General features: G+C 38.1%; 2 protein-coding genes across 2 annotated transcripts in view; one reads left to right on the forward strand and one right to left on the reverse strand.

The window, feature by feature from the left end:
• The first annotated feature begins 2,617 nt into the window (after positions 1-2,617).
• On the forward strand, positions 2,618-5,409 carry LOC108767980 (COMM domain-containing protein 8). Its single transcript, XM_018518149.1, has 4 exons — positions 2,618-2,979; positions 3,049-3,210; positions 4,906-5,058; positions 5,138-5,409. Exons 1-4 carry the CDS (start codon positions 2,884-2,886, stop codon positions 5,291-5,293), a joined length of 567 nt encoding a protein of 188 aa, XP_018373651.1. The 5' UTR covers positions 2,618-2,883; the 3' UTR covers positions 5,294-5,409.
• Positions 5,410-5,421: 12 nt separating this feature from the next.
• Positions 5,422-22,603, reverse strand: part of LOC108767982 (A kinase anchor protein 200) — a 72,260-nt gene continuing 55,078 nt past the window's right edge. Inside the window, exons 5-8 of the mRNA XM_018518150.1 lie at positions 10,542-13,193; positions 8,541-8,711; positions 7,738-7,812; positions 5,422-7,648 (exon numbers count right to left, since the gene is read on the reverse strand). Of these exons, the coding sequence (XP_018373652.1) occupies positions 7,604-7,648; positions 7,738-7,812; positions 8,541-8,711; positions 10,542-13,193 (2,943 nt within the window). The 3' untranslated portion in view covers positions 5,422-7,603. The remainder of the gene's footprint in view (positions 7,649-7,737; positions 7,813-8,540; positions 8,712-10,541; positions 13,194-22,603) is intronic.

Consider the following 22,603-nt stretch of genomic DNA (forward strand, 5'->3'; position numbering starts at 1 on the left):
TTTTTATCAACCGCCTTGCACGCGTATCTACATGCATTTTTCATTTATATTTACTTATGCATATTATATAAATATATATTATATTGTGTATATATTATATTAAATATCTATAATTATAGATATAATAATAGAGCAAAATATGTTAGACTGATTATGTTAAATATATGATTCCGTTTTACGTTTAAATTACAAATATCAATTTCTGCTTCAAAATTTATATAATTATAAATATAATAAATATTTGAGCGTAAATCGCTCCTTACGATTGTGAGAGAATTATAGAAAATTATGGAAGTTATGGTTTACGAATTCGCAGTTCTAAGGATCATCTAATGAAATGAGAGAACGAGAATCAATTTCATACCTATCGATGATTCAACACAAGACTTGAAATTTCGCTCCTGTACATACAAGTTTTCCGCATTTATCTTGATTATGCAAATTGTGGCCATAAGTGCATACTAGATGAAAACAAAGTAGAAGAATTATGGGTTGCCACCTTTGGACTAATTCTTCTGGAGGTCGACAACCCTCTTACTGAAGATCACAGTATTCTGCCAAAATTGACGAAATTTTTATCTTCTCTCTAAAAGAATAAAAAAAGGTTACGAGATGTGGTCTTCCTGCCGGAGATTACTACTTTGCCAAAGATCGCTTGCTATTATCGACATTAAGACAGGAGCACAGATTCTTGCATAACACATAAGAGGCTTTCTATAATAAGCTATTACCGAAACTTTAAGTTCTAAGCCATACAAAATCGACCAATCACAGTCAAATATGAGAAGAATAATCGACTATGATTGATTAATTTCTTACAGCTCACGATTTGAAATTTAAGTAACGACTTATTGTAGAAAGCCTATAAAGTGGCGCCTACAATGAGATTTTAAGGCGTAAAACTTAAGCTTTAAGCCTAAAAAAAGCTGTTAAAGAAATTGATCAATCATAGTCAACTATCCTCCTCACATTCTACTGTGATTGTCATTTTTTTACGGCTTAAAGCTTAGGTAATGGCTTATAGTAGAAAGTCCATAAGGCCCGGTTGCACCAACTTACTACTTACTTTGACTTTAAAACTCTCTGTCTCGTTTTAAAGCAAACTCTCTAAAAGTAAATCAGTGTATTATTACTTCAGTACTATATTTATAACTGTAATCATTAGCGAATGTTTACTGTGTTTTTCGGTCATAATACACTAATTCATTCTTAGAAGTATGGTTTCTACAAATTGAATCTGTAGAAAATTATAACTATTAAAAGTGAATCAGTGTATTATTACTGAAAAAATAGTAAATATTCATTGATGATTACATCAATTATAAGTGTAGCACTGATGGGCAATAATAATACATTGATTTACTTTTAGAAAAAAAAAGAGAAACAAAAAAAATTTTAAGCCTTGCTTGAAGTCAAAGTAACGTTGGTGCAATCGGGTCTTAAAAAAATCAACGAATCAGTTTTTTATTTCAGAAAGAAAGGAAATGAAGGAATTTTTCTTATGAATTTTCTTATGCATTACGCATTGTACGTTATGTAACTCTGTGCTTCCGCCATTTTGTAGTGTTTTCTCTCTCTCTACTAAAAAGAAAGAGAAAAGGGAGAGTTGAGAGAGAGAGAGAGAGAGAGAGAGAGAGAGAGAGAGAGAGAGATGGAGGGGGGGGGGACCGAAACCGGAGGAAATGGATTCGCATATTTAAAAAAAGACCATCTAAATTTTAAACGATTAGCCAGAGATTTTTTCCATTAGCCGGAAAGCTAAAGATTCGTACAATTGTAAAAAAAACCGGAGTGCCGGAGATTCGCACAAGTCATTCTCCGATTGAAAATGATGGCGGCCATAATGGCAAGGCACTCACCAACCGTAGGAAGAACGTAAATCAACGTATATATCGTGTATATCACGTGGAATGTAGGTAGAAGCAGATAACAACGATAAATGTTCCATTAAGTGCGAAATCATGTCAGTGTCCGCGGTTAACCCATTCTAAAAATCCGGATCGATCGGCGATCTATATATACTTACATACGTTCAAATGCATACGAATGTTGAGCAATTTTATACCTAGATTTAATTGAGGAAAGGACTGGAGATACCTTAAGTCAAAATGTGTCGCCAAACCTGCAGGAGGATCCGGAGGGAACAGGACAGAAGGAATCGCGACAAAAACGTACATTCGCAACCGTATACTCGCAAAACTTGCCGCGAATTACGTCTAACCGGTCTAGTCTCTAACGGTGAGTGACGACAATGGCGGGTAATGACTGCCGTTTGAAATCGAGACAGCCAGCAGGATTGGTGGCGCCATCTGACGAGGAGAAAGTAGAGCTTACGCAACTCAGTCGGTACGATCGGTTACATATATGTAGATAATGCAGATAGAAACTTGAGAGCGATCATTCGGCTTTTTTCAGAACCGACTGACTATTATCGGCTGACGTAAATTTGTGTACATTACATGTTTCCGAGATTCGCCAGCAGATGACGAGAGCTGCTGGCGAAATGTCAAAAGCGTCTTTCTAACCTCAAACGTCTAGTGCGTTTTCAGCGATTGTTCGAAACTCATCAAGAAAGGCCATTAGGACAAAGTCAGAATTATTTAAAACTGTATTAAAAAATTAGGAAAAATAATTTAAGAATTATAACATATAACATATTCAGAGTTTTAACATTTGGGTATCATGTAATCTCAAGGAAAAGTTGAAGACATAAAATCATCAACCGGTGGAAGTACTTCAAAAATCCTCTCAAGTGCATTCTTGCAGTCTAAAATTGCAAGAATCTTCTGTCAATTGAATGTCGCGAGATGCAACATAATTATGACATTTTGTACAAGTATGAGATTTTGTAAATTCTAATCCGCTTTCACGTTGACACTGTCGATGAAAGAGGAACACACATTGAAAAGAACAATGGAGAGTACTCAGTCGCTGTACATCAGCCTCTTCAGCGAGGAAAAGAGCGATGTCTTAAAGGAGGTTTGTGATACAATAATGTGTGTCCTTATTTTTGTTTGATATCGTGTAACAATTTCATTTTGTATTAAGCTGTTGCATGCATGCGTTGATGAGATCTGTGGTCGCCCAGGACCATCATATCGCAAATTCGCCAACAGCATGGATTGGAGTAGAGCGGAGTACGAAGGAGTTTACAAACTGATATCGTCATTATTACGAAATCCTGCATCTCTCTATATAATAGAGGAAAAGGTATATCTGCTGAGAAATTGGTTGTCATGTCAATTAAACTAAGGATGCTTTCCATTTGATGACACAAAGTTGATATAAGTGTCGTTTTATTTTTGTTGTACTGAATGCCAAGAGAGATAGAATGTTTATGTCGACTTGTAAGATTAACTTTAATCTCAGTCCAATTCACTTTTTATCTTTTTTTACTTCTGAGAATTAGAAAAAGATAAACAGTAAGTTAAACGAGATTAAAGTTTATTTTACATTGATGGAACCAGGTCTAAAGAGAGAGAAACAGTCAACATGGTGCTACAAATGCTTTGAAACATTCTTTGATTGGTCAATTAATAAAATTCTTTTGTCTGATTAGTCAATCAAATGCTTCAAAGCATTTGTAGTGAGACTTTGACCTTAACATTGACAAACAAGCATATGATTACTCTATTATACTGAGTCATGTGTGGCTATTTTCTTTTCAGGCGTGTCAATCAACACAAGTATCTTGGCATTTATTGAATAACAAAGATCGAACGACACGTGTCAATTGTATCTCCTAAAAAAAATAGCCTGTGTCTCTTGCTGGAAAATATCTTTTGCCTTTGTGTTGTGTATCGTATGTCATATTTACTTGGAGTATAAAGGAGCTCAAATATGGAATAATTTATTTTAATCATATTGTAAATCTACTATAATTCTATATTTGAACTCCTTTGTACTCCAAATAAACTTTATTGGTAAATAAATAATAAATAACAAGAAGAGGTACAAGCCAGATTTTTATGTATTTCAAATTCTTAGAATATACGTTTCGACTTTATTATTAGGTTATCCTCAGTGTAAAGAAATTAAATGCAAATTTGACAAAATTAATAAAACGGTTAAAATTATACAATTTATAGTTACGCAAAAAGTTGGTATAGTATTTATTCTATTTATCTTCCGCACAATGCAATGCTTTTCGTTCTGGTGATATTCTTCGGTTATATTCTTCCATTATAACAATCGCAATAAGTCCATAATGATAAAAATATTGAAAATGATAAGTCATTAAATAAAAATATATCAGCACACATTCTGTTATCAAATTAATAAAATAGATTATAAAAATTAAAATAATGCTTCTTGCGAATTAAATTAACTCATTGTTTCAATTATTGATTATATCCTGGTTTACCAATCGCAGTTGAGGTATATGTGTATAATAATTTTATTTATTAACACACACTTTAATATAGTTGTCTATTAAAATAAGGATCGTATATACTAATAATTTTGAATATAACGATCATTTATTCATTATTTTAATTTTTATAATCTATTTTATTAATTTGATAACAGAATGTGTGCTGGTACATTTTTATTTAACTCATGTTCAATATTTTTATCATTATGGACTTATTGCGACTGTATAATGGAAGAATATAACGGGTAATATTACCAGAACGAAAAGCATTGCATTGTGCGGAAGATAGATAGAATAAATACTACCAACTTTTTGCATAACTATAAATTGTATAATTTTAACCGTTTTATTAATTTTGTCAAATTTGCATTTAATTTCTTTACACTGAGGATGTCCTAACAATAAGGTCGAAACGTATCTTCTAAGAATTTGAAATACATAAAAATCGGGCTTGTAGTCCCTTCTTGTTATTGTTAATTGTTTATTATTATTGAGCTATTAAAAGACTATTTTTATTGGAAAATGTTTTCCAGATGCCACAAGAATACCATGAGTTACCCGAGCAAGTGCAACAGAACATTCTTACTTGCTTGAAAGTACGCAGGGAACAACTGACTGACGCTTTATTGAGGGAACATTACAAAAGAAAATTGCCAACCGTGATTGATCACGATTGGAGATTGAAGGTATCATGCTTGTTGATAATCATTCTATCTGCTTATAATGGCTTATATTCTTGGCTTATGTCATTACATTTCTTTACAGTTGGTAATGGGTTCGAGCAAGATGGCCTCGTTAAGAGAATCTCTACTTCAGTTAGATCTCATAATAGAAGATAAGGAATCTCGGCATATCATAAATTTGGAACTGAATAAAGATGAGTTAGATACGATAATAAACAGTTTAGAAAAGCTAGTATAAGTTTTGATATTTTTACAAAGAAAAAGAAATGTGTATATAATTCTTATATATGTATTAAAATATGTACCAATTATAAGTTGTGCAGGACACAGGTTTCATAATGATGATGAAATAAATACTCGCTGCTGTTTACACTTTGTTTCACAGTTTATTATAGGTTATAGATAAATGTAGAATAGTTTAGTTACTATTATAATTGCTGATCGAAGATACTGGAGACTGTATTTTCGCATCTGAGGCGGTCTCGATTCAAAGATCTCATTCACAATTTTGTAGTCTCCGGCGCAAAATAAATAAACGAGCGAGGTTTGCCTCGACGGCGCCTCAGAATGATAACAATCACTAGAGAAATGGTATAGGTGCACGGATATTATCAGTCTCGATTCGCTCGTGAAGAATTTCGATAAAAAGTTCGCTCTCGTCGCCAAAACGTGTCGTCCTATTAAGAAGACAATGAATCTTTTTTTTTTTCTTTTCGTTGTAAAGATCATTTTTACGGACAGATATATTTAATGAATGGTTTTACTATACAACTTTTAACTTTACTTCTTTCCCGCCCTTATACGTAAATATGTATGTAACCGCTTAAAAATTAATGCCAGACACGAGTGAAGACTCGATCCTTTACCTCTTTATCGCTCGGCGATATTACCGGATATCGAAGCGTCTCACACGTGTATAATTCGCTTCTCGTTTACAACTTTATGATCTATGCTACGCGATCTTAATAAAAAAAGCTTCTCGTAAGATAATTACTCTTTTACTTCTGGAGATCCGTATAAACGTAGAAACGTAGAAACATCCGTATGAAAACTTGACAAAGGTTTGGAGGTCCGTTCCGGAGTGGTAAATTGTGCATGTCTCGTAAATTGTAATTAGGCGATACTTTTTAATGATTATCATAAAAATTACGATAGGCTTCGTCATAAGTGTTCTCTCTCGTATGGAGAAGTAGCAATGTTTCGAACAAACGCCGAATTTACACAAACGCATTCTCTCTATAGTCTAGATTAATATATCACTTACATCTCGTTTTTTTTTTCGACTTACTGTATATACTTTATCTCGTATATTCCATGGTACGTACGTATACGCGGTGTAAATGTCCCTCATTGCATGTGTTGGTGTATAATGTGTTTTCTTCGTGTTCTCGCAGCGCCTTTGTGCCCGCGCCTATCAAAATTATGTTAAAAATGTGCAGTTCCTCGTTACAACGTAAAACGTCTCGATTGTACCGATGTAAACGGAAAAAGGAAAACCAAGGACCGCGAAGGAAATACGAGCGAAACAATGTGCCGGGTGCCCTCGAAGTCGCCGATGTGAGTGCGAAACTTTGTCGCGTGTTCCTAAATCTTCTTCCGCTTCCTTCTTCCACTTTTCTCGCTCGCGTATTTCCATCTTTTTCCTGTTCTCATCGTGGCGAAGATGCATCTCTCTCGTTTCGCGCGCTATCATTCTCTTTCCCCTTTCACACCGTCAATCGCTATATCACACACAGCCTGCCCTCTCGATTTCCTCCTCTATATTTCGGCTTTCTTTCTCTCTCTCTCTCTCTTTCTCACATTCTCTTTCATGCTCTCTCTTTCTTTCTGTCACTTTCATTCTCGTTCACACTCTTTCGCTCTCTCATAGAGTACAATAGTTATGTAATTACGGGAGGGCGCCATCCAATGAGTATTTCCTCTGGAATGCGCGACGAACGATCCTATCGTCTTGACGATCTTAATCGCTTTTATCGCTTGTCCGTCGCGCGATGTTCGAGCATTAGACTTTACTTCAGTAACAGTTAATGATACTTTAAAAATTTCTACACAGCAGGGACGATCGTTGTAACTCGCGGCTAGAGACAAGCTGAAAGCTTAATTTCGGCGCCTTAAAGGCCTTTCCGCGCGCCACAAGGAATGAAACGAGCATCATTTAATCTGTGAAAGAGAGACCGTGCACGTAACGTTATGTGTGCTCCTCCAGAATACGTTTCACGTAATGTATGACCTCATGAACGTAATAATAGTTCTTGAATAAACTATCATAAACTTTCATGCACGTATTCTCGTTTGCCCTGCCGTTAAACATCATCTAATAATTAATAGGCCTACTATAGAGTCTATATGCTCTCGCGATGCCGCGGTCGTCGTTATCATCGTCATTGTCGTCGTCGCCCCGTTTTCCCCTTTTGCTGCTCGTAACGAAAGAACGTTATTTTCTGTTGCAGGAATGGTCCAAATATACATATCTATATAATATACTTTTTTGGTTTTAACGAGAGAAAAGAACTTTCTTCTTTCCAAAATACAATTCGATTAGTGGCGCTTATTCGTTTATGTTGTTTTGGTGGTGCGCGTCAGCGATGATTTCCTGAAAAAGAAAAAAAGATTAATGAATTGTCTATTTAAGTGCGAATCGATGTTGCGAAAGTTTTATGCGAGAAAAAAAGGGATACTTACATTCGTGTTGCATTCGATAGCTTCGTTCACTGCCGCCGCGACTGCTTTATCACTTATGTCGATCTCCTCGATGGCCTTTAGAGAGAAAGAGAACAAAAGCATTAATGACGTTTATGACTGCTTAGTCACTGTAAAAAGGTGCGATCGCAGTATTAATGATCAGATGGCCCCTCGCTCATTAATCTTCCTCGGTCAGTATACTTGATAATGACCTTCAGACTCATTTACGCTCATCGAACGTAAATGATCTCTTGGCGATCATCATGCATATATAAAAATCATATCAAAATTATATTAAGTAACTCATTACTTAAACTGTCTAATCAATTTTCATCTGATAATTATCAGAGATATATTATTACATGTCAAGATATATTATTACATCTTCATTGTTTTATTAATTATCGACAAAATATTAATGGTTATTGAACTGAGAATTTGTTAATACAGAGATTTTTTTTTAGATAAAGATTCTACTACTGTATTTTAACTCTTCATAATGTATAATTTAACAATAATATTCTCATTTCATTGCCATCATCCTTCAACTTCCTCATTAAAGTACTTCATATACGTACATAAGTAAAATGTCCAGTCACAAAGCAAATAAATGATAAAGAGAGTTGTTGAGACTCTCCTCGAAACGGTCGATCGATACTATCCCGCGCATCATCGACAATGACTCACTCCAGGCTAATAATAGCACGGACGTAGTGTACGTGATTATAATCTTCAGACTATGGCTAGACTGAGAATTATATATATATATGTCTATATATATACATATATGTATGTATGTATACCTTGGTGACCGAGGCGACGTCCTCAGTGATAGCCGGTGCTGTTGGCGGGGAGGCGGGTGCTTCGGTCGGGACAGCCGGTGGTGCAACTTTGGGAGCCTCATCGACACTCTCCGTCGTGCTAGCATCGTGGGCGACGTTGTTTTCTACTGGCGCCTCAACTTCCGGAGCGTTCTGTAAAATACAAGTCTCTTCGTTATGTGATCGTCACGTATTCATTCATTCATCATTTCTTTTTTTCTTCAAGTCCAAATCCCAGCATGCTGTAACGAGGACAAAGGAAGACGTAATACCGATTCTGCCGAATACCTTTCGTTCATAAAGAAAACAATATCTCTTCCCTTCTTGTGAATCATCAGATTTAAATAAGTATCACAAATGAATCATCACGAGATGATTATGTTGCGGTTCAAGTAGGAGATTGCAAATAGCCTGAGATTATTTAGGAATAGAGCTCAAAATTGAATTTTTTGTCACCTCAAAATGAGATAACTTTGACCTAGTCGGGATAATTTTGGCTCAAATTAAAAAAAATGCTATTTTAAAAAAATATATAGTATATATACGTTCAAAATCAAAACATAAGATGTCTTAAAACGTCTTATATCTCAATTTTTATATGCATGCCGTTTGGATATCAAAATTTGGGCCGAAGTTACTCTACTTTACAGCATATAAATAAGTAAGAAAATGTACAGTAACTTACAATAGAAACGGTATTTTCTAGATAAATGGTTACACTAACATACTAACACTAAAAATATTTTTGATATAAACGTATTAAACGCGTTAAAGCGTATTTCTAAATTTAGTCTGTGTTTTAGTGCGCCTGGACAATCGCGATGACTATTACCTCCTCGCTTGAAACGCAGCATACGACGACAAAATGCCTCAGCAGAATCGTTTCGTCATGCTTCGGGCAGCGCAAAGAATTGAAAATCCCGCTGGCGAACCCTCAGATAAGAAAACTCGGCATGCGCAAGTACAAGATGCTTACGATACAACAGATGCAAATACGAGAACAGCACGACAGTAAGTATTGAGCTCTTCTAATGAGCACGTCTATCAAAAATATCTAAAACGCCAGCTACCACGCGCGTATCATTAGACCAACTGCTTTTACGTCTATCAATGAGATTCACGCTAGAGGCACCTATAATTTATTTGAGCGTCTATGTTATTATTAGTATAAGAGAGCGTTCGATATGAAAAGATTCAAAATCTACGGAAATGACATCGACTGACGCAGCAGCGCGAATGATCTGCTATTCGCCGCGCCATAAAAAGTACTCTACTGCAACGTATTGATTTTAATCATATGAAAGGTTCGTGTTAATATTATCAAGAAAACCAAGAGGCAAACAACACAGGTGGCAATAGGTAGTCATGGTAATATACATATGGACTTTTAAAACGGAGAGTTGAGCGGAAGCGTCGGAGGACATCGAGTAGCAGAGTAAGGCTTGTGTTAATCACGTTCGACAGAACGAAGGATGCACACGAAACGAGACCCTCAGGCGTTGAAACACAACGGGGACGCATCGGGATGGAAAATGGATTTAGCGGACTCTCTGAGGACTGACCGGCTCCGGTCGTGCATCGGCACACCCAAACAGCAAAATATAATTTTGTTCTCGAGACGAGAATTATTCAAGGTCTCCCCCGGACGTAACTGTCAGTCTCCTGTCACTCGATGTTACCCTTCGTCGAGAGAACGGAGCGGAAAGATGAGGTTGTGCGCTGGATATGAAAAAAGAGATGAGGGAATAAAAAGGTTATTGGAGTTCAAAGTATGTGTTCGATAATTTTTGAACAGAGAGCATTGGAGGGATTTTGGAAAGAGAGTGGAGATCGGGAGAGCCGATATTTTCATTTTCAGGCTATAAGACCACAGAGACAGTACTGTGCGAACCGTACGACGAAGATATACGTGGAACGAGGCGCCCGCCAAAGAATTTTGGCCGGCTGCATTCATGCCAGGAGGTTGTGTTGCATATTAGTCACCTGGTGATGCTCCTTGGCGGCAGTCGACGGGATGGAGTTCGACAACTGACACGACAAGGCCTCTTCCTGGCTTTCGGTCTTCGCTACGCACTCGGTCGCCAGTCTCTCCTTCAACTCAATGTTCGATTGATCACATGACATCGTCAGCGGTTCGCTCAGCAACATCGATTGTTCACGATTGCTGCTGTCGTCTTCGTCATATGAGAGAATTTGTGAGCGATCTTTCGTGGCGGTTTCGGTCGCGATGCCGGGTGTGACATTGGACTGTTGGAAGTTAGGACTTAAGGGCGGCGTGAGAAGTGTCTCTGTCGGGTCTCTTGGGTTGGCTGCGTGCTCGACGGGAGCTGGTGGTAACTCAGCTACGGATATGTTCGCGGGAGGGATCAATAATAATGGACAAGAGAGTTCTTCCGGTGGTAAAGGATAATCGAAGGAATCTAAGCTCTGCGTCCCCGTGTCTTCAGGCGCCGGGGGTAGATCTTCCAAAGAGATAGGTACGCTTTCGGATTCGGACGAGAGAGCTAGCGTCTGAGGTTCACTCAAGTGCTTTTCTGAGAGGGAACACGTCGGAGCGTCTGACGGTATTGATTCTATATCATCTAAGGGACAGAATTCTGGCGATGTTACGCGATCCTTTGATGAAAGAAGACACCTTTTGATCTCCTCGGTTTGCTCAAGTTGCAAGGGGGATGTCGTAAACGGTTCTGCCTCAACGACTGACGTAGATATCGCGGTAGGTTCTTTTCTGCTAACAATTGGTTCTGTTTCAATTGTACTTGTATTTTGGAGCTCGAATGTTTGAGGACTAAATGCGGTTAAATCTTCAGGCGGACATGGTAGCATATCTTCAATTTCACTGACTGCTTCCATTTCATTTTTCATATCAGACGTGACAAATTCAGTTAATAGCTCAACTGTCGCGTTTTCCGGAACGAACATATCCTCCAATTCTTCCGAAATCAAGGTTTCTTCCGTAGGCAACGCAGCGTCCGATTCAAGCTCGATCTCTAGTTTCTCTTCGTCAGTTTCGGGAATCACCTTGACGGATTCAGTGGTGTCGGTAAGCTCTTCTACGCTGTCATCTTCTGGAATGATCAACGCAGGCCTGGCTTCTACCAAAATATCCTCTGAAACTGACAGCGGACCCTCTTCGGAATTTATAAATAATTCAATCGGCGAAGTTGTCAATGGGACTTCTTCTTCTTCCTTGATTTCTTTCAGCTTTGCATAATCGTGTTCGTATTCAATCGGTATTCCGCTCGATTGTTCCACAACTTCTACCACTGACGACGACTGTTCCAATTTCTTTGACGAGCTTTCGATCGACTTCGCGAAGGGTGTAGAACTAACTTCCGATAATTTCTCTGTGTCAACAGGCACACATTTTTCAATTGAAGGAAGATCTGAGTCTGGCAATTTCTCAATTGATTTTATGTGCTGCGTTTCATCTGGAGGATTTCCTATATTTTCAAACGATAAATATTGCTTTACCGCCGGACAAGCGTCTTTTGTTTCAATCTCAGTCGACGATAACGTTTCAGCCTCAACTTTATGTTCGACGTTAGACGGTACATTTATCTTCATCGGAACTTCACAGTTATTTATCTCGCTCTTTGTTTGACACTCCACGACCGGTGAAGCCTCATTCACAATTTTAGCCATCGCAACAATATCAGGAACTTCCTCTGCAGTTTTGCTCTGTATATTTTTATCACGTTCCATCGCAAGTGACGGAGTTTCCTTCACCGAATTTGCCTCACTTTTCTGGCACTTAAATACTTTCTCCTTCATCGCGATGTCGCTATCTACTTCTAGCACCTCTTCCTTATTATCACGACTACTCCCTAACGTCTTCCCTATTTTTTTCGCAACATCTTGAGACGTCTCGACTTCGATCTCGGCCTCTACCACCGGCAGGCACTCTACTTCCGCGAGGACAAAGGTCGCTTCCGTCGGGGGCAAGTTGTCGGTAGAGGAATCGAGTGATGTGGGGGACGCGACAGCGGTGGTTGTGGATTCATTTGCGCGGCTCTCTTGGGGAAGAATATCCTCGCGAGACGATGGGTACGCGACGTCGAGCGGTGGTGCCGGTGATGCCGGCGGTGTCGATTCCTCCTTACCGGCAGCCACGGCAGGCAGCTTGAGCGCCTCGGCCAGGGCTGTAGCGTTCGCTGCGGCCTGCCGAGCCTGCTGCAAAGGTGATGGATCTATGGGGGTCGGCGGTGGACTGGATGGGGGCAGGGACGGGAGGTCCTCACTGGCTTTCCTCTCAATGATAGACGGCGTCGCGACTGGCTGGACTCGGTAGACGGGGATCTCTACCGGGTCCGCTACGGAGTGACCGCCGGCTGACTGACTGACCTCGACTACTTTTTTCTCGGCCTCGACTTTTTCGATCGCCTCCTCTTTCTTATCCTCGACGGACGGGACGGGAGTGGGGGCGGAGGGAGTGGGTTCCTTTTTCTTTTCCTCGACCGGACTAGCAGCTACGGCGGCTGCTGTTGGCGACGCTGCGGCAGCTTCTTCCTTCGGCTCGGCCGTGGCTCCTGCTGTCGGTGCGATTACCTGCTCGTCCGCTGAGGGACTGCTTGCCGCTGATTTCTCCTCCGGACTGCTCGTGGCGGCCGTTGCATTCTCTGCTTCTTCGCCACCCTGAGACAATCGAGAGAACACACCACTTTAGACATTTCGTACGGCGCACCACACTCGCCTACCGCAGATATAAAAACTCTACATTTTAAGATATTAATTTATTTTATCTCACAGTTTCATAAAAATATCGATTGCAATATTTCGTTACATTTACATCATAGAAACACATAAAGTGCACCGTTTGCACGAATACTCTTATAAACAGATAATTTAATTACACACAGATAATTTTTAGCACACCTCGTTTATATGAATTAATAATAAAATGTAGAAATATAATTTCGAGTAGAGAAATATTTATTATTCAACTATTTTTAGCAGACGATCGGCTCTAAATGAAAGGTGAGCTATGCCACGTGGATGAAGTGCGATGGAGAAAAATGTTGGTTCATTCGAGCACGATATTATTTTTTTGTTCGTTGCGAGGGGTGGTCGCCGACGACTACAGCGCGCGTTCTCTCGTGCCAAGGGTGAGCTCCGAGCGACTCAAATGAAAACGAGGGTGAACACTGAACAGCTTAATGATACATGTGGAACGAAAGAGAGAGAAAGAGAACGAGCGATGTGTAAAGAGGCGTACGTACCCCTGGTACATACGAGGGAGGTAAAAAGAGGGTGCACGGTGGGGCGCCGAGTTACCAACGTTCTCACCCTTCAGGAACCGTATCAATCGTGTCACTGTGTCAATGAGTGTTTCTTTCTTTTCCTATAATCTTTTTTTAAGACAAAACGATCACAATTCTTTCTGTCAACAGCTCACGAAATAACGGGGGAGATTTATCACTAAATTTACTGTTCTACAAACAGCGATTATTGCGTGAAGAACGACGCTAGGCGTTATACTCTTAGATATCAGAGGAGCTATTATAGTAACCCAATCTCTCGAGTTAAATAATAAATTTTGTTATTTTTTACTGCCATATGTGTCAAAATGTAAATCAATTCATTTCTATGGTTAGTTTCAAGATCCAGACTACCGTATGCATTTAGCATACAGTATATAGCATGGAATTTGAAACAAATAAAAGAACTACATCTGAGTCAAATTTAACACATTCTTTTTAGTTAAATTGTTAAACTCTATTTTTAAATTGAGGACATGTCGAATAAAAGTAAAATTACGACCTACAGAAATGATGAAAAACGACTCAAATTGGGTATAATTTGACATGAATTTAACACAGTGTGCTAATGAAAGATGAGAGACGAACTCGATGTATGACGCGGCAAGGGTCGTATCGTTTATACGCATAATTCTGTTATCGGCTCAGTAACGTAATATGTAGAGATAAAACTGAAGAAGTGCGCAGTGGAACAAAAGTATGGGCACGTTCTGTCGACACACGCCGACGCTCAGAAATTCCTAGGATGTTTTGTCACGTTCCTACATATGAGATATATTTATTGCTACTGCAAACTACTCCATCTACGATCTACAGCGTGTATTGTGTGAGTTTGATTCTTGATCTTTAAATTGTTCGCTAAATGTGAAAACTATTTCTCGCACGCAAAGATCTAAGATAATGTGTAAATATATATTTAAACGCCTAATAAATATTTATACGTATATATTAAAATAAATTTATAATAAAAATAATTCCATGCAAGGCTTAATATACGTGAGAATTTTATTTTTGTTGACTTGTATGACTATTTTGTTCGACGGCTTGTTTGTTTGACTGTCATCATTAGTCTTCGCTTGGCGTGTGCCGATAAACACTCTCGATACCTTTCGGTTTGCGCAACTTAAGACAGCGAGAACAGCCGAGACAAAATCAATTCTTGAAATCCGAGAGGGAAACAGAAACCGGACGTGAGAAATGCGTCGTGCGCTTTATTGTCCCGCGTTCCGTATCGATCGTCGGCGTCGAGTCTCCCGTCGTAGATTTTCCTAAAGGATATATAAGCCTCTCCCGCTTAAAGAATTACAACGGAGTGGCACTTAAGCGGCATTTGCTGCAACTTTTATGTTGGTTGTACCCGGGAATCACCATTTTACTCTTCTTGTAAAGGAAACTCCTCCTGTAAGGAATCGTAAGAGGATATTTCCGGTACATAATATAAAGAGATGTAACTTGACGTTCTCCTTCAATCCTCTGTTAATATAATGTCTTCACATTTTATTTACGTTTGAGGATCAGCTATTTCATCTTCGGATAAACTGTGTGGAAATTTATCTATTGGATAAACAAAAGAGTAAAAGAGTAACAGCATAAGAAAGTAAGAGAGTAAGACAGTGAGTTTCATTGAAAAGTGAAACAATCCAGCCTAAAACAAGTAAATAAATGTCCAGCAGTTAGAAGTTTATTTTTCGTCCCAATTCTACAATAAATTTCAACCCGGTGGCAACAGCGTTTTATTTTTTGTCGAGAATATTTTGCGTTTATAAAAGTGATGACAGACGACCTGAAAATCCGCTCCAATTTCCTGAACCGAGAGACCTGCTCCAAATTCCAGTCGAAACTTTCCACTCAGAATTCTTCCACTTCTGTCTGGGTCCGCTGATATTTAAACACAACGTGTCACCGTCGAGGTGAAAGCGACCGTAAATAGATGCTCACACCACAAGAATTTGGCCTAATATCAAAACGTAAAAATGCACGACAGAACTGGCGAATTGCCAGGATCGAGGGGCATTGTCCGCAGAGGCAAGGAGGCAAGTGCCGACGTAATGAACTTCCGGCAGCCTGGCGTCCTCTTACGACAAAATCGATTGAGAAATTGTGGACCCGCTTCCCTATATACACAATACCGAATTGCTGTTGGCCGACGACCAATTCTGACTAGGTTAACAGCGACTATGTATTGCGACGTTCCAAAAAAAATTGCATACCAATCGCCGATCTCTCTGCAGCAAAAAGAACACTCGATTCTTTCCTAGCAAAGAAATTGAAAATTCACGATCTACATTCCTGCAATTCCTTTTTCACTCTTTTACTTGGTAAATACCAAGGAAAATTAAATTATTAGATAAATACATTGTAGATATGTATTGTAATGTTGATAGATTTTATTAAAGAATAAATCTGTTTAGCAAAAACTTAACGCACTGACAATGTACTTTATTAAATAATAACTTCGTGAAATGTAATTTTCCATTTAAGGAACACTGCTAGGAAAAGCATTTCGTATTCAGAATATTCAATGAATAAAGAATGCATTCATTGTGTGAGCAAATAGAAAAAGCATAATACTTTCCCGATAATACTTTGGTTGATTCTGTATTGAGTGACGTTATTACAAGTGTATTTCAATAGAGAGAGCGTAGTCTGCGATGTTTTCAACAATTTGAAAGCCAGCCAAAGGAATCAAGTTACTCACGTACTCCGGGTATTTATCTTTTAATGTTGTTAAATGATGCAGTAATATGCACCAATTTGCAACAATTTTACCGGAAAATGTACCGTTTATGGCTGCTCCATTAATATTACGCCGGTTAAAGGCGTTTCCGACAGCTGAAAGTAAGTTAATTTTACGCTAACGGGCGGCGGCTAAATTTTTAATCGTCCCGTAAAATACCGACGGTCGCGAATGAGAATATACCTCACACAGTAAACTACGGAGATGAAATCAGACTCGGAGAGTCGACAAAGTGCCATAACTTTTATATCCTCACGAGCACGTAGAGCATTAGAAATGCATTAGTTTTGCGGGCACCTATCTCAGGAACGACCGTCGTAACCGACGATGCGATCCTTCACACCAAATGTTCGCAAATCCTCGTCCTTTGATTTTTTGATGAAAACTTGGTAGATTTATAGAGCAAAAGCCAATCACTCTAAATCAGAAACTAGCTTACCGTCGTTCTATAAATACACTTCATATATATTAAAAAAAATCATTTCTTAATTTTTAAATCGCAATTAATAAAATATAATTTTCATATTTAATTTTACATTTAATTTTTTTACATATTAGAAACTTAAAAAATATTCAACAAAAAATATTTCAACAAAATTGAAGGGGATGAATTTAGGGAATTCCTTGTCAGAAACGTTAACGTAATAACGTGTCGTGTTCATCCGACCGTGTGAATTATCCTACGTGCCATCGCGCCCATGACAGCTGGTATTCGCCAGCACCAAAATCAATTTCCTGTTTGGGAAAAAACTTAGCTAGAGCAGAGCGACTCGCTAAAATAATGGTATTATATAACAACTGTCATCTCATTCCGACATTCATATAGTAATATTCTCCAGCGAATTATTATATAAGAGACCAGATTTTTCAAAGTGTTAATGCCATAAGTGTTTAATGCCATGAAAATAATATCGTTCTCTTACTTCAAAAGTAATACAATTCAAAAAATTAAGTTTCTCAGAAAAGGAAAAAACTATTTTTCAACTTGAGAGAAAATTATTGACTAAAGAATATATTCTTATGATAATTTTTTTTAAATCACCAATTTTTGATTCTTGACGTTTTGACGATTTTTTATGAGTTTAAGTTATTTTAATTTTGATGATTGATCGAATAATATTTATCCAACTCATTTATGGTAATAACTCGAAAAAATATTTTTGAATTGTGTCACTTTTGAAATAAGAAAGCCATATTATAATTCATTCAAACGTTTGCTTCTAAGCTTTTATAAACGAGCTTCTGAACTCACAACGATAAATTGCATGTACAATTTTGAATTTTATATCCCTTGGAACGGGATTTGATGGCCGCAGGACGAAAACGAAGCAGGCAACTGCTAGGCCATCGATGTTCCGGAAGTAATCTTGCGTATTTAACAAGCGTGACTTAGACAATAGCTACGCTAATGATTCACAGGTGTTTCGCGGAGACTCATATCGACGTGTTCCGCGAATGACATGTTCATCGGATATGCTCTGTATGCGGGCAAAATCGTGCATTGTCATCGTCTCTCTTAATACGCTGTGGAGAAGCGATAATGTATACCGCGCCTGGAAGACGTCGAGCTTCGCGATATATGCGAGCAACAAACTAACGTTTGTTTTAACTTCGCTATTCTTTCACGGATATAAATTACGGGCATTTATCCGGTTCACCGGAGCATGTCCGCCAGCAATATCGCGCGCACCGGCAAACAACGCAAATACGATCGGCGAGAGGGAGAGGTGCACGTTTCGATGTATGCATCGAAAAACCCCAATAGTCATAGAGAAAAAGAGAGAGAGAGAGGCAAACAAAAAAGCTAGATAGTGGAGAGAAAGAGAGAAAATGTCTATTGTTCAGTCGTATCGTTGCGCATCGATATGAAACACGTTTCGAAATGTTCGTCGTTCTACCGTGTACACGACCGATTTCGTCACTGATTTAATGCGATTGTAAGATAAATCGGCAATCAATCCAACGATCCACTTATACGTTTGCTTCCCACTGAGTATCGTATAATGCTAGCACGGTACAACTGGAAAGCATTATGAAACTAGACTAAAACAGGGTTACTATAGAAAATTAATTTTAAAATTCCCTGACTTTTCCAGGTTTTCCAGATAAAAATTTTCCATGACTAATATAAAATATGTATAAATTTTAACATTGTAGGAAAATTATATTATTAACCCTTGAACACCACACTGGGTTACGGTAACCCAGTCCGTTTGAAAAAACGCGCGGCGTTTATGAACGGTCAGTGAAGTGGGAACAATGGAAAAAACTTTCGCATCCCTATTACAAATCCCCCGCCTGGCAACCTCAGGGCTGCGTTCAGGAATTACACCCAGATAACTCTAAGCTATAGATTACGTTACGTATATTATAGCAAAAATGCACCCTAGAGTTATCTAGGCATAATTCCTGAACGCAGCCCAGCGTGCACGCACCAGTCGAGATAGAACGCCATGAACTTACTGTGTGGGTTACGCTAACCTTGTGTGGTTATTACGTTTTTTATTTCGAAATCAAATTGTAAGTAAATATCATTATACATAATAAGATAATTATGAAGGAGACGGGCGACCTCGATTTTAATGAAATTAGGCTCATTCAACGCGCTTTTGCATCAAGATCCGCATTGTGATGTATTAGCTTAAACAAAATAGAAAAACAAAGAAAATGTTCATTCTGTCTAGGGGTTTTAGATAGAAAAACTTATTACATATGCTTGCAGTGCCAACAGCCAATGTGTAGGAAACATGTCGCAAAAATTTGTTTCGCCTGTTCCACGCGAATCAATGAATAATTTCATTTGTATATTTAGATGTCATATAATAAAGACTTTTGCACTAACTTCATCGTATTACTTGAAAATCACCCAAATTCAACCTCGTCGAATAAATATATTTTTTAGGATAATTCGTAATAATGTATTTTTTTTTCTTAAAATACAACTTAATATGTTTCGATTTCTGTAAATTAAACCTTGTATCATTTTTTTGGAAAATAACTAATTTATTTAAAAAATAACAATTTTTTTTAATTTTGAAATTTCCTTCTTCCTTTTTTCAAAATATCTTGATTTTGGAAGTTTTATGATATTCTTATCTATATATTCTTTTTCCTTACTGTCTGTTGTATCGATTAATAAAAAAAAAGTTAAAATTGATGCATTAGATCCCGGGATAAAAGCAAGAGAAGACTTCAAGGTTATCGTAACCCATGTGTGGTGAAATCAGGTGGCGAAAATAGTGTGGTGTTCAAGAGTTAAGAACGTAAAACAAGCTTAGTAGCATAGTAAAATTTTAAAAATTCAAACTAGCAAAAAATAAATTATTTTGAAAAAAAGAATGCAGTTACGACGAAAAAGAAAGATCAAATAAAAATACTGAATAAAATATAAATTTGAATTATTTTGTTAAAATCATTTAAAGTGCGCAAGTTTTGAACTATAAACGTCAGATATATTTAAAAAATTGTAACAATTATTTGGAATAGGAATAGTTTAAGGAAATTGTGAGCAAATTTTGACATTCCAGATTTTTTACATTTTCCCCTGACTTTTCCCGGTTTTCCCGGTTTTCCAGGTCTGTGGCAACCCTGCTAAAGTGGATACCGATGAATTTATGGAGAACACCCTGAGAACACCATTTAGAGAGTTGATAAAACTCAAACTATTATGTATCGCGAGTAAATTTCATTTTGAATAACCTTCGTAGTATCGATTTCCCTTGTTTTGCACTGAATATTGCATGTTTAGTTTCGCGCTTGGCTTCGATTGAATTCGACGAACGAGGAGCGAGGTCGCAGTCGATTTCCTCCTGACGGCTCTACGGCTCTTCTCGCGAGGCTTGGCACGCGACTCGAGCCGGTTAATAATCCACGTAGATAGGAATCTGACACGAAAGCCGACGCGAGAAGCTAGCTCGCAGTCGGCGTGTAAACGGCTCTTTAGGTCGTGGCGAGCGTCTCGCGTGTTTCACGCTTCGCGGTGGCGAGAGAGGTCCGGACGTGTAGCCATCGGCCGTGCATAGATCTACACGTCGTATTCAGCGATGCGCTTAGATAATCCAAAATTATCTAGCTAAAGATAAGAAAATTACACGTAAACACGTCTTAGATAAGATAAAGATGATTTCATTTTAAATTTATCTAAATATAATAAAAGATAAAATTGTAAGTTTCACCTAGATAGTTATAATTAATTATAATATAATGATAGGTAACAGATAGATAATTCTAAGATAATATTATCTTTAAGTAAAACAATTTAGAGTATAGAAACAATATGTTCATATTTTCATTTATAATATAAATCTTTATTCATATTATAATCTCGCGTCGACTTTCGTGTCAGATTTCTATCTGTGTGGATTATTAACAATCACGAATATTTGGGTTTTTCAAATATTCCATTTAACAAAGCTTTCTGCACAGTACATGTGTGCATGCATGCATATATATATATATATATATATATATATATATGTTGTCGAAATGCTCCACTGGTGCCAATGATAGTAAGATATATTAAAATTGAAGAAAATCTGTTTGACACGTACAGATAAAAAGTAAGAATCTAATTCTTTAGATTTAGATTCTAAACATAAAAGTACTTCAATATTGAAAGTATTCTTTGTTTATAAAATTATAGATAAAGGAAAGTAATAGGCAATAACGCTGACACATCAAATCAATGCTCAAAATTACAAATCTTGGACAACACTGAACATAAATATCCGATTTATAAAAAAAGAGATTAAAAATCCTACATTGAAGAGGTACATACTAAACTTGCTGCATATTAAGATAATTAGAAAAAGATATAATACTTCTTTTATCTAAGATATGGAGATATTCTCTAATAATCTAGGTAAAGATAAGATGAAGCCATTCTTCGTTTAAATAATTATCTACATAATTTTATACAAATAACAACAAACACCGGTCATACCGTAATTGAAGCGTTCGACGCAAGAACGAGAGAGATCCATAATCCACAAGGTCCACATTTACATGCAGTTTGATATCCAGAGATACCTTCATAAATTGCGGACGTACTTTATTCGTGCCACAAACCCTTCAATTCGTACGACAAAAGAGTTATCAACGAAAATTGTTGATTCAAGCCCTGGCTAGCGTTTATAAATTTTCCCACAAATGTCAGTTCCTCGTCGGGCTTCCTGGCCTGGGATAATTCGGCCCCCGAGGGATAAACGTTCGTATACGGATAAAACGGCTCGGCATGATAATTTAATCTCGCAGCACCTCGCCCCCGGCACGAGCGAATCGCCGCACGCCCGCTTTCCGCTCGGTGAGCCGGGGTCGTAATAAATTTCGATAAATCTCGTTGGAAATTCATAGCTAATCAAGGATTTAACGCGCGCTTTGAACGCCGGCTGGGCATAAATTGCATTTTTCCCCGGGGGCTATCATAACACTGAAACTCAACCTTAGCGGAAACCCAAGTTAGCCATCCCGCAATCCATCCCTGGTAATGACCTATACAACCGCAAGTGGCTTGCCGCTGATGTTGTTGAAAGAGGTCGAGCGAAAACACCAAATAAAATACATCAGATGAAGAGAGGGAAGTTTCATAGATCGTAAATTGTATAACGTCGTCGCTGTACATTACGAAATTACTCCCGCTGGTGCAATCTCACCCCATGTGACGGTGCTCAAATAAACTGCAAAACAAGTAGGACCGAAGAGTGATCCTTAGCCTCGGATGAATCGCTATTTCCGCGCACGTTTGGCACCGCTGACGTCTCGGTCGACGAGCCTAGTCTCAAGAAAGCATTCCGTCGCTTTTCTCTCGCCTTCGCGTTCCTACGCTCCTCCGTTCTATTTTCGCACGTCTCGCGTCTCGCGTTAGCGCAAGAGTGTCGGCTTACCGTGACGGATATTCCATCCATTTAAGTTTAACTGCGTGTATTCACTAATTAAGTATTAACTTATCACGTAAACGTTAACGTTACAAGCAAAATTAAATTCGAAAAAAAATGACTGAAAAATGGAACCCGCTATAATAGGATTTACCGTACCGTGGGTAGATCTGTAAC

This window comes from Trachymyrmex cornetzi, unplaced genomic scaffold (assembly GCF_001594075.2).
Source record: "Trachymyrmex cornetzi isolate Tcor2-1 unplaced genomic scaffold, Tcor1.1 scaffold743, whole genome shotgun sequence".
Classification (NCBI taxonomy): domain Eukaryota; kingdom Metazoa; phylum Arthropoda; class Insecta; order Hymenoptera; family Formicidae; genus Trachymyrmex; species Trachymyrmex cornetzi.